Source organism: Dendrobates tinctorius, unplaced genomic scaffold (assembly GCF_039654945.1).
Source record: "Dendrobates tinctorius isolate UK_male_01 unplaced genomic scaffold, ASM3965494v1 ptg000134l, whole genome shotgun sequence".
Taxonomy (NCBI): Eukaryota; Metazoa; Chordata; class Amphibia; order Anura; family Dendrobatidae; genus Dendrobates; species Dendrobates tinctorius.
The window spans coordinates 13,698,669-13,715,285 of NW_027361802.1; the positions used below are offsets into that span (position 1 = coordinate 13,698,669).

At 43.5% G+C, this 16,617-nt stretch overlaps 1 protein-coding gene across 1 annotated transcript in view; it reads left to right on the forward strand.

Annotated features, from left to right (window-relative positions):
* The first annotated feature begins 11,237 nt into the window (after positions 1-11,237).
* Positions 11,238-16,617, forward strand: part of GDA (guanine deaminase) — a 108,399-nt gene continuing 103,019 nt past the window's right edge. Inside the window, exon 1 of the mRNA XM_073543734.1 lies at positions 11,238-11,689. Within this exon, the coding sequence (XP_073399835.1) occupies positions 11,582-11,689 (108 nt within the window). The 5' untranslated portion in view covers positions 11,238-11,581. The remainder of the gene's footprint in view (positions 11,690-16,617) is intronic.

Sequence of the window (16,617 nt, forward strand, 5' to 3'; positions counted from 1 at the left end):
ATTATGCCTAACACCTGTCACATCTTGTTACAAGCACCCAGGGGACACACACAGTCACAGTCCCCCCAAGGAAGACCACACGAAACACGCGTCGGTGCTGCATCAGACTCATGGTGACAGGCAAATATGGGTAAGCAGAGCATCTCTTAAGACAATTTCTGCCCAAAGTCTGAGATGTTTGGAAACTAGTATCCACTAGCACATACTCCTACCTCTACTGTATAATCTCTGACCGGGGAGTTTCTTTTTCATACCTATTGCACCATAAATGCACTATGCACTATTTTGAAAATACTTTTTACAAAAAGCTTTTTTAAGGTGCAGGCTATTTGATCTCTGCTAGTTTGTCAGTCCTGTGACTTAACCAGCATCTTCTGTGTCCTTAACACATGAGCTGTCCATGGGCCTTGTTCATTGTAGCTGTTGATTATTATAAGTGTGATTTTCTGAAATTTATTCCTTAACAAAATTTGCTATCTTTTCCTTATAACTTTTTGGACAATGACTCCGTGACTTCTTGTAGGGTTTACGATTTTTGGAGTGTCCTTGAATATTGAAATTGGTCCGTAAGACAGGCATATGGCCAGTTCAATTAATTAATATGTATCAGTGGTTTTTGTTCTCTGGTGTGTGTTTTGTAGTACTATTGCAAATCAAGATATTGCATCAGCCGTGTCGTTGCCATTTCTAGGTCCCAAAAATACTTTTTCATGTCTGGTGTTCGTTTTTCATGTGCTATTTCAGTTTTTCTTTTTTAATAAATTAGAGAAAATTTCTACATTTCTGTTCTTTTCAGTCAAGATGGGGTGCAGAGTGTACATTAATGAGAAAAAAAATGAACTTTTTTGAATTTACCAAATGGCTGCAATGAAGCAGACTGAAAAATTTAAAGGGATCTGAATACTTTCCATACCCACTGTAGCTGGAATGCTTCTTTAAACCCTTAACAACCGCCAATATGCCTTTTAATGATGGCAGTTAAGGGTACTTGTTCCTCAGTGATGCTTTTTAATGGTGCTGAGAAATAAGTGTATAGCTGAGACCTCGCAGAACTCTGCTCGGGTCGGTTTTTACTGTCCACTTCAATGTGATCACAATTATTACCTGAATTGTCAGATTTTCCATTTATTTCTCTCTTCTCTGATATGATCTAGCATACCAAATGAGAGAGGAATGGGGGTCCCCCTGAACCACTCCCCCGTACCGTCACCATCCCCAGATCCTCCTGCTCCGTCCCCCTGCCTTCCACATCATCTTCCTGGAAGAAAATTGCAGGTGCATGCTCAGTGTGCCCGCCGAGATCTGCTGGCCGGTACCCAGCAACAATAGGAGATTTTTCCTATTGGTTCATTTTGATCTCTGTGATAGACCCTATAACAGTGACCAAAATAAAAAAAAGGAAATGAAACCCCAAGGTAAAACAAACAAAAAAATATAGCCTCATCATGTCCTATATTATGATTCAGTTCGTCTTGCAATGTAGTGGGTCTCCAGCCAATAGTCTTGACTTGCGACTTATCATAAGAGAGAAATTTTGGCGAGTCCCAAAAATAGATAAAATCCTCAAATTTATTTCAAATATTTTAAAAGATCATATAGGTTGGGGATACATCTCAACGTGTTTCTGGCAAAAGCCCTTATTCACTGAATATTCTTCTAAATGCAACCCCACTTTGTCACCCCCTTAGTTAGAAAAAGATAATAAAATAATTTCTTTAAATTTTTTTCCATTGTTTGCCGTTAAGGCTAGGGTTAGGGTTGGGGTTGGCGTTAGGGTTGGGGTTAGAGCTGGGGTTAAGGTTATGTTAGGGTTAAGGTTGGGGTTAGAGCCGGAGTTAGGGTTGTGTTAGGATTGGGGTTGTGGTTAGGGCTGTGTTGGGGTTGAGTTGGAGTTAGGGTTGTGTTGGGGTTAGGGTTGTGTTGGGGTTAGGGTGGTGTTGGGGTAAGGGTTGTGGTTAGGGTTTGAATTAGGGTTAGGGGTGTGTTGGGGTTAGGGAGGGGTTTAGGACTGCGTTAGGATTGTAGATAGAATTGTAGGGTCTCCACTGTTTAGACATATCAGGGGGTCTGCAATCACGACATGGTGCCTACCATCGATACCAGCCAATTTTGCGTTCAAAAATTCAAACGGTGCCTCACATCACAATAATCTAGAGCTTCTTTTCCTTGAGAATAACATGCATCAGTACATCTGGAATGATTTGATACCCCCTTCTCATCTGAAGCTGGACCCAATCACCCTGACTTCTTTCAAAATCATAAAAGATTTAATTAAATCTCAACCCACAACAGAAGGGCATTCCGCACTATCCCCCATTAGTGTCATTCCATACCTCCTCAACCCCAACTATACTGATACATTTAATCTATGGCATCGTCTGCCATACCGGGCAATCTCCCACTAGGCAACATTTCTCTTTCAGATGTCTGGCCCCAAAACTCCCGCATACACCCGGAGAACTTTCTACAAGAATCTCATGCCTTGGAAATTCTAAAATAATTAAGTGCTAATTTTAATAGGACCAGAAGCTGGCCTGGATCGAACTGATGATGAAACTACCAATGCCTATTCCAAAGCTGCTTTCCAGAATATATAAAAACATTATTTCTCCCCCAACACATCCAAACCAGTCTGCCTTCTATCTTGGAAAAAAGAGCTAGGCGTATCTGGGTCGCCCTCCCAGGGTTGTGGGGTACTCGGTACCGGGCCGGTGTCAGGGGGATGTGTCACAGCGGCGGTGACCCGGTCCGTGGCCCTGGGCGCCCAAATCAATGGTGGATTGTAGTTAATGAAGTGGAATAGTTCGTGACGCCACCTGTGGTGCTTGGCAAGCAAGATGTTAAGCCAACGCTGCATGCAAATCCTCTGGGGCTAATGGTGTGTTGCAGCATAGATGGTGTAGCTCCCCACAGGTGAAGCTGTAACCCCAGGGCTGTGTATAGGCACAGGCGGCGTGAGGAATGCTGGTACCCAGATGTAGCGGTACTGATGGTGTTGGTGCACAAATGAATGGAAGGCACCAGGGCTTGTAGTTCCAAAGCTTTACTCACAGTTCGTGGTACACACTGGTGCCTGCCTCCGTGCCGTGTCCTCCGGGGCAGAGACTCAATCAACCTTCCGGGCAAGTCAGGATTCTCCTCTCCAACACTCCGCCAACATGTACCTTTCCTGAACGACTCCTCTATTGCACCTTTTAGTGTGAAGAGCTCCAGTACTGTGGTACTCTGAAGTTCCTCCTGTCAGATGTTCCTAACAAATCTACTTGTATGACAGACAGCTGTAGCCTCTCTCGGGGACTCACTTCTCCGGAGTCCTGGCTCTCTATTCAGTTGCTGTTCAAGTCTTAGATGGGAGTAGTCCATTTACAGCCAACTACTCCACCGGTGTCTGCTGCAGAACCATAAGTGTCAATACAACCTCGGGACCGGGCCCTGGCCTTGCGCTGAGAACCTATAGGCAGGGTTCCTCTTCCAACCCACAACTCCTCTCTGTTCTCCTACTCCTTCGTTCCGCGCTGTTCTTTCTCTCTCTTATGGAAGCTTAGGTTGCAGTTCTACGTCTTTCTCTTTTTGTTCCTTTCCCGTGCTAGCTGGCTCAGGTCACTGAGGCAGCTGCAGCACTCTTTCCTCCATCCCTCCCCCCCCGAGTGGCCTCCTTCCTCTCTGACCCTCCGTCAGACTGACCTGTAATTCTAAACTTTCACACTCTTTTATATAAACTCCACCCACCTCCCAGCACATCTCGTGTTACGAAGCAAGGAACCACGGAAGGTGCTCTGCTACCCTCTAAGCATGGAGCCGCAATCTGGCCCCTTGCTGAACTATCCTGTGTGTGGGATGCAGGTGTTGGAGAGTGGAAAGGAGTTCCCAACTTACCTAGGTGGTGGGGCACTACACGTTAGGAGAAGGTGCAGTACCTCTGAGGCGACTGAGTCTCAGGGGCACCACATACCCCCCGTTAAACACAGCACGTCCACGGGCTGCAAGACAACAAAGTTGAAAGCAAAGAAACATACAAAAATTTTGTAATGCATAACAAACTTTTCTTATACTAATCTTCCTAGGATAGGAGGCACTCATCTTGAACGTTACAAACAATTCTATCTAAAATTTTTAATTCTAAGTGCAATTCTAAATTCAAAGTGCTATTCTCTGTAACACATTTTTCTTTCATTTTTCTCTCTTTCTCTAGACGCAAGACGCTGACCGCAAGTACCTGGTCCGTCACCTTTCACTTTCAATTCTTTATTCATATCGCTCCTCTCTACATCAGACATTCCTAATTCTTCTATAAAAGCCATTTCTCAGTTACTAATACTCTTATAAAACACATTATCAAATACTTCACAGTAAAACATTCAACAGTTATTCTTGTAAGTGCTGGACACCGCTCCCAGCCGGGATTTCTTGCAGTGTCCTTTGAGGTAGGCATCATCTTCGAAAAGTGTCCATGAAAAACATTATCTTCGCAAAGTGTCTCTGTGTAAAACATCATCTTCGCAAAGTGTCTCTTTTATGTAAAACCAAGAGAGAGCACCTAAAGAGGCGCAACTATTTACAGGTGAGAGTTTTTGGATCACTCCAAGTTCATGATCGCTAGTTCAAAATTGAAGAACGCTGCCAATCAAAAACTAGGCAACAAAAGTGCTACCAGAAAAACATGATAACAAAAAAGGCACAACTGGTGCAAACAAACCCTCCTGGGTAAGTCAAGATTTTGGAAATTTTACTTGTGCTCCCCTCCTGGGGTTCTGGAAGCTGAACTGGAACTGCTACCAGACGTGGTATCATCGTCCTTATCCTGATTCTGGTTTCTCACTAAAGGACCTCGAAGCTGTGGCAAATGGAACCCATGAAGAATCTCAATGCCCATCAACTGTTTTTCCTCGCTAGGTGGTTCCGCTGTCCTGGTACGAGGTCTAGCTCCTAGGGCTTCTGCAGCTTGTCGGCGCGGGCAGGCAACTACCTGGGGACTTGGCAGTGAAGGAATCCCAAGATCACCGTCCCAAAACGATCCAGACCCCCCTCTGGCCTGTAGATGTCGGATCGGGCATGCCGGCTCCAACCACACCCCTAGCAGCAGGGTCCTCCTCCTCCTCCTCCCCATCAACCCATTAGGAAGGCCGGGGTAGATACCTGGGAGTTCCCGGCGGCGCGGCCTCTGCTCCGGTGCAGGTGTGGGGGTAGCGGGCGCTGCCCAGTGGGACACCGGGGACGGCGGTGGAGCCCATGGTAGCTCCGGTTCCGCGGGGGTCGCTGGCGGGACCTGCGTAGCCGCGCCAGGTCCAGGCAGGAGCTTCTCTTCCTCTGCTTCAGCTCCCTGGGCTGTATACAACTCCTCCGGTATCAGCGGCAAAGAGGGGACAGTATACGCTGCCGATGACATGGCATCGGCTCCAAGCTCCGCAAGGTCTGCCAGAAAAAGATCCGGGGCAGCAGAGGTGGGTACCGGTGTCGCGGGTACCGCAGGTGTAGGCCCCTCCTGGGCGCGCTGCAAGTTCAATGTCCATAGCGCTTCTCGCCTCAGTCGCAGGTGACGCATCAGCTGAATAATCTCGTCCTCCAGCTGTTGGTGATTCATCCCTGAGATCGGGGTGGGGCCTTCAGCCATGGCGCCGGGGAGATCCGTTTCCCTGTGCTCCACAGGCCTCCTTCCCTCACTCTCCAAAATGGCGTTCTGGCGTTCTTCTTCCTGCCTCGGCCCCTTTCCCTCCACTGGCTTCTTCTGCCCCTCCTTCCGGGGGCAGCGTCTTCTTCCAGCGCCTCCATACCAAGCCAGTATACGAACCCCTCGGGGGGTGGGCCATGTCTCTGTCACATAGTAATTCAGGCAGGGAAGGCCCAATACTCTTCGCGGTCTTTTCCTAGGACCTCCCATCTCTTCACGCCTTTCTTCTCCGCGCCAGCGGCCATTTCTAATGTCCATTTTACAGTCTATTAAATCAGGTCTTCTGCACATTTTCAAAAGTTCAAAGTCTCACAAATTTCAGGCGCACAGAACCCGATGGCATCGGGTCTTGTCATCCTGTTCGTGATGCCAAAATTGGGTCGCCCTCCCAGGGCTGTGGGGTACTCGGTACCGGGCCGGTGTCAGGGGGATGTGTCACAGCGGCGGTGACCCGGTCCGTGGCCCTGGGCGCCCAAATCAATGGTGGATTGTAGTTAATGAAGTGGAATAGTTTGTGATGCCACCTATGGTGCTTGGCAAGCAAGATGTTAAGCCAACGCTGCATGCAAATCCTCTGGGGCTAATGGTGTGTTGCAGCATAGATGGTGTAGCTCCCCACAGGTGAAGCTGTAACCCCAGGGCTGTGTATAGGCGCAGGCGGCGTGAGGAATGCTGGTACCCAGATGTAACGGTACTGATGGTGTTGGTGCACAAATGAATGGAAGGCACCAGGGCTTGTAGTTCCAAAGCTTTACTCACAGTTCGTGGTACACACTGGTGCCTGCCTCCATGCCGTGTCCTCCGGGGCAGAGACTCAATCAACCTCCCGGGCAAGTCAGGATTCTCCTCTCCAATACTCCGACAACATGTACCTTTCCTGAACGACTCCTCTATTGCACCTTTTAGTGTGAAGAGCTCCAGTACCGTGGTACTCTGAAGTTCCTCCTGTCAGATGTTCCTAACAACTCTACTTGTATGACAGACAGCTGTAGCCTCTCTTGGGGACTCCCTTCTCCGGAGTCCTGGCTCTCTATTCAGTTGCTGTTGTGCCACAAGTCTTAGATGGGAGTAGTGCATTTACAGCCAACTACTCCACCGGTGTCTGCTGCAGAACCATAAGTGTCAATACAACCTCGGGGACCGGGCCTCGGCCTTGCGCTAAGAACCTATAGGCAGGGTTCCTCTTCCAACCCACAACTCCTCTCTGTTCTCCTACTCCTTCGTTCCGCGCTGTTCTTTCTCTCTCTTATGGAAGCTTAGGTTGCAGTTCTACGTCTTTCTCCTTTTGTTCCTTTCCCGTGCCAGCTGGCTCAGGTCACTGAGGCAGCTGCAGCACTCTTTCCTCCATCCCTCCCCCTCGAGTGGCCTCCTTCCTCTCTGACCCTCCGTCAGACTGACCTGTAATTCTAAACTTTCCCACTCTTTTATATAAACTCCACCCACCTCCCAGCACATCTCGTGTTACGAAGCAAGGAACCACGGAAGGTGCTCTGCTACCCTCTAAGCATGGAGCCACAATCTGGCCCCTTGCTGAACTATCCTGTGTGTGGGATGCAGGTGTTGGAGCGAGGAAAGGAGTTCCCAACTTACCTAGGTGGTGGGGCACTACACGTTAGGAGAAGGTGCAGTACCTCTGTGGCGACTGAGCCTCAGGGGCGCCACATATCACTATCTGATTCAGAGGTTCATAAAATTCTTGCCAATTGAAAAGGTTTTTCTAGATGCACGTTGCGTCAAGAAAACGCCTATAAAATTCTCATGAGATGGTATAGAACGCCTGAGTTTTTACATCACCTTGGTTTAATTGAATCAAAAATGTGTTGGAGGTGTGGTTTGGGAATAGGCAATATGTCACATATATACTGGACCTGTCCTCTCCTTAAGGAATTTTGGTCAGGGGTCAACAAAACGCTGATAGAGCTTAAGCTAATGGCCAGAAATCTTTCCCCTAAGGAAGTACTGCTCTCCTGCCCCACTCCTGACTGTAAGCTAAAGAAACATGGGTCCTTAGCCCTGTTAATGAGCGCAGCTAAACACTTAATCTCTTCCCACTGGAGGGACCAGTCTCCTCCATCCTTAGCCGAATGGATCGAAAAAGTTAAACTCATATATAGAATGGAGGAACTCTCCAGTTGGGAGTCTCACTCATCCCTTTTTTTAAATGCTTGGTCTACCTGGAGACTAAAATACGCACAATAAAATCCTCCATATGCTCTCTGTCCTCTATCCTCTTCCAGGTTGGTCCACTCACTATCTACCATCCTAAGAACCCCCTTCCTCTGGAAGACTCTCACCTTATAGGCTACTAGGCTTCCCTCTCTGGTCCACTCCTCAAACAAAGCCTCTAAAAATCCTAACTTTCGATACTGTTCCACAGATGACTTACTCATATACATTCACTCCTTACTCTCCTCTCAAACTTGTACCAATGTAATGTTCTATTGTTTTCCTTGTTATACTGTTAGGTTTGACTCTGTTAGTTAAACCCTCTAAACCCTGCGACATACATATCATCTGGAAACTGCATCTGTAATTGAAAAGTACTTAATGATTGTATTGTTGCTTAGGTTTTCCATAATAAAAAAAATATATTATAAAAAAAAAATTTGAACGGTGCTCCCTCCCTTCTGATCCCTGCTATGCGCCCAAACAGTGGATTTCCCCCACATACAAGGTATCGGTGTACTCAGGAGAAATTGCACAACAAATTTTGTGGTCCAGTTTCACCTGATACCCTTGTGAAAATAAAAAAGTTAACGTCTAAAGTAATTTTTTTGTGAAAAAAATTAAATGTCCAGTTTTTCCTTTCACATTGCTTTAGTTCTCGTGAAGCACTTGAAGAGTTAATAAACTTCTTGAATGTGGTTTTGAGCACCTTGAGGGGTGCGGTTTTCAGAATGGTCTCACGCTTGGGCATTTTCTATCATATTGAGATCCCTCAAAGTCACTTCAAATGTGATGTGGTCCCTTAAAAAATGGTTTTGTAAATTTTGTTGGAAAAATGAGAAATCGCTGGTCAAATTTTAACCCTTATAACTTACTAACAAAAAAAATTATGTTTCCAAAATTGTGCTGATGTAAAGTAGACATGCGGGAAGTGTTATTTATTAACTACTATCTGAAGAGCCCGGCGCTGCCCGGGCATAGTAACTAACTACGGTTAGTTATAACAAATTATAATGATTATATCTATATATATAAAGCTGAGTGTAGAGTCCCGCCCACTCCGCATAGCCACATTCACTATAATATCCCACATCATTCCGTCAGCCAGAGCCACTAGACTACTACCCTAATATCCCACATCATCCCGTCAGCCAGAGCCACCTGACTACAACCCCTAATATCCCACATCATCCCGTCAGAGCCACTGGATTACTACCCCTAATATCCCACATCATCCCATCAGCCAGGGCCTCCAGACAACTACCACTAATATCCCACATCATCCCGTCACAGACGCCGGACTACTACCACTAATATCCCGTCAGCCAGAGCCACTGGACTACTCCCCCTAATATCCCACATCATCCCATCAGCCAAAGCTACCGGACTACTACCACTAATATCCCACATCATTCCGTCAGCCAGAGCCACCGGACTACTACCCCTAATATCCCACATCATCCCATCAGCCAGAGCCACCGGACTACTACCCCTAATATCCCACATCATCCCGCCTGCCTGGGGTCAGAACCAGAGCGCTGAGTGGAACGGTCCTAACTTCCATACTGGGGATCCCTTTAAGAGAGGCCTGGGTCAGATCCAGAGCGCTGAGTGGATTTGCCCTGACTTGCATACCATTGATCCCTTTAATAGAAGCCTGGGGTGAGAATCAGAGCGCTGAGGGATTTACCCTGACTTTCATACTGGAGATCCCTTTAAGAGAAGCGTGGGGTCAGTACCAAAGCGCAGAGTGGATTTGCCCTCACTTCTATACCGGGGATCCCTTTAAGAGAGACTGGGATCAGAACCAGAGCACTTAGTGGATTTGCCGTGACTTGCATACCAATGATCCCTTTAATAGAACCCTGGAGTCAGAATCAGAGCATTGAGGGATTTGCCCTAACTTCCATACAGGAGATCCCTTTAAGAGAGTCTGGGGTGAGAACCAAATTGCTGGATGGATTTGCCCTGACTTCCATACCAATGATCCCTTTAAGAGACCCTGGGGTCAGAACCATAGAGCTGAGTGGAACGGTCCTAATTTCCATACCAGGGATCCCTTTAAGAGAGGCCTGGGGTCAGAACCAAAGCGCTGAATGGATTTGCCCTGACTTCCATATCGGAGATCCCTTTAAGAAAGGCCTGGGGTCAGTACCAAAGCGCAGAGAGGATTTGCCCTAACTTCCATACCAATGATCCCTTTAAGAGACCCTGGGGTCAGAACCACAGAGCTGAGTGGAACGGTCCTAACTTCCATACCAGGGATCCCTTTAAGAGAGGCCTGGGGTCAAAACCAAAGCCCTGGATGGATTTGCTCTGACTTCCATACCAATGATCCCTTTAAGAGGGAAGATGTGCCTATGGGATGGAGGATGTGTGATGGGGATATGGGCAGGGAGGGGGGGATTCATTTCTGTCATGTGCTCTCTGTTCTTTTCAGGGGGGCAGACAATGGCTGGGAGCTTATGTTCCCGAAGATGCTATATTTCTCCCACCATGTCAGTTTCTGCTGAGGTGTTGTCAAGTGGGAAAACTTGCTCATAGCATCCAATCACAGCTCAGCTACTTTTAACCAGCTCTGGTGAAATGAGAGATGCTTAGTGATTGATTGGTTGCTATGAGCAACAGTTTTCCTTGCAATCAATCACTAAGCATCTCTCATTTCACCAGAGCTGGTTAAAAGTAGCTGAGCTGTGATTGGTTGCTATGAGCAACAGTTTTCCTTGCAATCACAGCTCAGCTTCTTTTGAACAGCTCTGGTAAAATGAAAGCTGCTTCGTGATTGGTTGGTGATACACACACACATACATACATTCACTTTTATATACAGAGATTTTGTATGACACGACTCTCTGATTTAAAGGCACAAAAATTAAAAGTTTTAAAATTGCTACATTTTTAAAATTTTGGCCAAATTTAATTTTTTTCAGAAACAAAAATCTTATCGAAGAAATTTTACCGCTAACATGAAGTACAATATGTCACGATAAAGCAACCTCAGAATCTGTGGGATACATTGAAGCGTTCAAAAGCTATAACGTCATAAAGGGACAGTGGTCAGAATTGTTTAAAATTGGCTTTATCATTAAGGTCAAAATTGGCTCGGTCAATAAAGGGTTAATTTTTTTTTTGTGGTTACAAATACAAAAACTGTAGCATGGGCCTTCATGTAAAATGCCAATCATATTACTTTTCTGAAGTCCTTTAGCTTTTGCTTCTGTAAGCAATGACTGTGTTCTATCCAGAATAAAATCAAAGTAATTTACAGTAGTCTAACTAAGCAAATATACGGACGTTCTGCTCTTTGAACTTCAGAGCCTGTTGGTTTTATTGTGCCTCGTTACAACTTTTATGCATGACCTTTTCCTTTATTTTAGCTTTACAGATATATAAGCAGCATACATAACAGGGCATGCCTGAAATGGCGTGACAGGTGAGAACACCTTGCTTAGAGAAGGATGGCAGACGTAGAATGGTGCAGCAGGTTCCTATTGTGAACGATTTGCTGAGTAACCTCTGAGAAGTATAAAGTTTCCAGGTGATTATTAGTCATTTCTAGGTAAAGGAAGCTAAAACAGTGGCAGCAATGAAGCTGGAGAAGCCATTGGTGCAAAGCTGTGAGCTCAGTCTCCTCCTTGTATGACTGCTGATACTGTCAGGCTATTAGGAGGCATTAGACTACTCTGTACTGCAGAGCCTGGACCCACCCTGCTCATAGACATCTGCTGCTTCTACTGCTGAGCTGCTATGGATGAAGTGCAACATGTCTTCAAGGGCACTTTTATGCATTCAACTCCTAGCTGTGACTGTGAGGTCATAGAAAACCACCTCCTGGGTACAGACAAGGCTGGCAAAGTAAGTATATTCCTCATTAATAATAAATATGTACATGAATACTCATACCAGTGGTCATATGTGGTCTATCATGTCATGTATAGTGCAAAAATGGAGCATGAATTCTGTTACCCTATATAGTCATAGCGTTCATATTATTTTTCTATTTTTGCATGTATTCAGTTGGAATTTGCATTAGGTACATTCATATTATAATTAGCAATATTAATATATCGAATTATTTATGTACAAAATAACTGACCCAGCTAAAGGAAATTTTGATTATCGAATTATCCCAGGTTAACTAAATCATAAAGATGGTAGGAAAACAATCTAACCATTATGAAAAAAGCAATGTGTGGGCAGTTGGAGTTAACCTTCTGTTAGTTTGTGGGTGGAAAGTACTACAGGATTCTGGACCATTCATACAATGTAGGAGATGATCTTTTTTTGTGTATTATCACTGTTATATTAGTCTTATAGCTGGAACATCTAATAGCCTGGAACTCATTAGGTCTTTCGACCTAGAACAGAAAGAGAAAGCAGCTTATTCATACTCTAAAAACGTCTTCTAAATATCCCAAATTTGTAAATTCTATCAATAAAGGATAATGAATTAATTGGAAAAAAAATATTTAGAAAATAAAATAAATGCACCGTCAGACTATTGGCAATAGATTTAGGCAAGGCTGGCACTTGGCGGAAGATATGATCTATAAGTGTAGGCAGGAATGTGTAAAGGAATAGGTAATATGATTTATAACATATACTGTATATACTGTAGTATGGATATGGGTCAGTGCTTTATCAGTAAATGTCAATCACTGATTGGGATTGCCCTCTTGATCATTAAACCCAGAAAAAGCAGAAACTTAAATGAATAAAGTACTGTCTGTGCCGAGTAATTTGTCCCCAAACTGTGTATCACTTGCCTTCTGCTCTATGTTCTGCCTGCAGATGAGACTGTCACTTCAATGTGACTGGTTCCCTTTAACAGATTAATGAATAAGCTTGCTCTACTGCCAAAAAGTATTTTTTTCGTGCTCTGAAGAATGACTTGCGTCATTGAAATATCAAACATTACTTGGCACATACTGTAGATGGTACGAAACAAAATGTGCCAGGTGAGTGATGTTTTATTAACCCCTTAGTGACCATGCCAATTTTGACCTTAATGACCAAGCCAATTTTTACAATCCCGACCAATGTCACTTTATCAGGTTACAGCACTGGAACGCTTCAACGTATCCCGCTGATTCTGAGATTGTTTTTCGTGACTTATTGTACTTCATGTTAGTGGTAAAATTTCGATAAAAGACTTGCATTTATGAAAAAAAAACCCAGAAATTTGGCAAAAAATTAGAAAATGTAACGATTTTCATACTTTTAATTTTTGTGCCCTTAAATCAGAGAGTCACATCCGACAAAATCATTAATCAATAAAATTTCCCACATGTCTACTTTACATCAAAACAATTTTGGAAACATAATTTTTTTTTTTGTTAGGACGTTATAAGGGTTAAAAGTTTAACAGCGATTTCTCATTTTTCCAGCAAAATTTGCAAAGCCATTTTTTGTCAGTGTTCGCCCCTGCTTTGAGGGGTCTCAATATGATAGAAAATGCCCAAGCGTGACATCATTCTAAAAACTGCACCTCTCAAGGTGCTGAAAACCACATTCAAGAAGTTTATTAACCCTTCAGGTGCTTCACGAGAACTAAAGCATTGTGGAAGGAAAAAATGAACGTTTAACTTTTTTCACAAAAAAATTACTTTAGACCCATTATTTTCACAAGGATATCAGGAGAAAATGGACCCCAAAATTTGTTGTGCAATTTCTCCTGAGTACACAGATATCCCATAGGTGGGGGAAAACCTCAGAAGGGCGGGAGCACCACTTGACTTTTTGAATGCAAAATTAGCTGGAATCGATGGTGGGCACCATGTCTCATTTGGAGACCCCCCATATGTGCCTAAACAGTGGAAACATCCCAATTCCAACCCTAACACAGTCCAAAACTCAACCCTTACCCCAACACACCTCTAACCCTAATCCCAACCCTAGCCCCAACACAAGCCTATCCCCAATTCTATCCTTTAACCCTAACCACAAGCCAAGCCCTAACACAACTCTAACCCCAACACAACATCAACCTTAACCACAGCCCTAACCACAACCCCAACCCTAACACAACCCTAACCCCAGCTCTAACCTCACCCCTAACCCTAACACAACCCTAATTTCAGCTCTAACCCCAAACCCTAACCTTAACCCTAACACAACCCTAGACCCAGCTCTAAGCCCAACCCTAACTTTAACCCCAGCTCTAACCTCAACCCTAAACCTAACACATCCCTAACCCCAGCTCTAACCCCAATCCTAACTGCAAAGAATGTAAAAAAATAAAAAAAAGTTTAGTATTTTTATCCATCTAAGGTTGTGACAAAGGGAGGTTTGATTTACTATTTTTTTATTGTGATCACAATGATCAAAATGAACCAATAGGAAAAATCTCCTATTGTTGCCATGTACCGGCAGGCAGATCTCAGCGGGCACACTGCACATGTGCCTGCCATTTTCTTACAGGAAGATAACGTTGAAGGCCGAGGGGACAGAGCAAGAGGATCGGGGGGATGGCAGAGATACTGGGAGGGCTTGGGGGACCCCATTTCTCTCTCCTCTGGTATGCTAGATCATATCAGAGGACAGAGAAATGAATGGAAAATCTGACTTTTTTTGTGATCGCCATTATTCACTGAAAAACGGCGATCATGTGATAGGGGACGGTAAAAACCGACCCAATATCATGCTCTCTGGGGTATCGGCTACCCCCGATAGCTGAGGCCCGGGAGATTTTCCGACACTGAGGGGCACTATGTACTTATTTCTCAGTGCAGTTAAATAGCGGTTTTGAGGAATAAGGCCCCTTAACTGCCGCCATTAAAAGGCGAATCGGCGGTCATTAAGGATATAAAGTCCAGTGTTCAACTGTCAAATTTTATAAAACATCTCTCACCAGAACATTTTGTTTCGTACCATCCATGTTCCAAAGTAACCATTAATGGTTTTCTATAATGTAAAGCGCTGCGGAATATGTTGGCGCTATATAAATATAGATTATTTTATGGTTATATAAATAAAGATTATTATTATTTAATGTCACTGACACAAACTTAATGATAAGAGATGATCAAATCTTTTGAAATTCAAATTTGACAGGTTTGATCAATTTTTCCACAAAATTTGATTAGCCGTAAATAACAATGCTACAAAATTTACAACTGCCCTGGAAAGACATGTGTAGCATTCTGTTTCAAGGTCCTTAACCTAAACACAGCTTTAGTAATATAAAAATGGCCTCATCGTAGAAATGGATGATAATCTTGTAGTAACCAACAGCTCATTTAAGAACACAGTGAACTGACAGTCTTCCAAAATTTAACATTCGCAGTCATCTGTTATAAGACAAACCATACTGTTCAGAATCTTGACTCAAAGTGACGGTGTCGCTGTCAGAGGCAACATTATCCTATTGTGAATGAGGCAAGTGATATTCCATCTATTGCATTATTCCCTTAGCTTTATCCCCACCAGTGGCAAAGGAGGCCGATTGTGGCTTGCATTTACTACTGTACTAATACTACCTGGATGGCTGATGTTGGTTGTGGTGCTAATGCTAGTGGTTCCCACATTCTTTGCTAAGGTATTTGTTGTTATTTTTTTTCTTTTACATTATCCTTTCCCATTCATATTCCCATTTTTCTTTTATTTTGTTGTGACAAACATTTCAATCCCAAGTATTCAAGGATCTAATAAAAAATGCTGGGTAGGTAGGTACAAGTACATAAATTAAAATGTGGTAACAGACTGCAGTATAAAAGTGGTATGTATGGTTATCTACTTAGATTAGGAAATAAACCATGCAAAAATAGTCATACACAGTTAAATGTCAACATGTTTTTTAATATTTTTTTCCCCGTTTTTTTTAACTAAACTTTTAAAGTATTATCATGTTAAATTACTTTAGCTAAACAGCTATTTTAATAATTTTATTTAATTGGACTTTGGATACTAGTGGCTGACCAAGTGTGCACAGTTTTTATATTAAAGGAGAGGAGTTAACTGTTAACATCCCAGTCAGTTCTCTCCAGTCCATTGAGTTCTATGCAACAGTTAGCTGCACACCTCCATTACCCTCCCTCTCAGCTCCTGACAAGCTGCTGTTACGAATCTTGCAAGATCACCAGCCCCCACCAATGGCAGCATGGAGATTAGTTCTCCTAATCATGGTTCTCACTTTTCTGAGCTGTGTGATTGTTATCTCTATACATAAATGAAACCACTGATATATGTAAAATAAAACCACAATAAACCACTGATATATGAAGGTGTTGCAGTAGAACTGTAAACCTCAGCACAAGTTCTGCTAATGCTACAGCTCTGCTACTGATGAGAACACTGAAGACCCCTGGAGCAGCAGCTCTGGTGCAGTGAGAGCTTAACCTAATAACTATCACTTTTGTTTCTGCTCTTTTTAGTCAACTTTTTCAAAGGAATAGAAAACATCTTTAATGTAATTATCGAAATAGACCTAAATTAATTTGAAAAAAAAAAATCAACATTGAGATCTTTTAAACCTTATTAAAAAAAACCTCTTGTAATGTTTGGCCTTATTTCAGAGTGTTTTAGTTACTTTTTTTCTGGGCTTTATCAAGTCATTTAAAATCGATTGGAAAATGCACTAAAAAAGCTATAACCAGAGTATACTGAATTAAAAATAAAGTTTCCAAACATGCTGCAAATATTACAACTTTTCAATATTCAATGTTATACTCTAGGGGAATTCAACAACATGCTGTATGTAAATCCAACATAAAGAACCATACTCTCCATGTCATTAAGGGGTTAAATAACTGCCTTCACATGGTAACTATGGTACACATCAATAG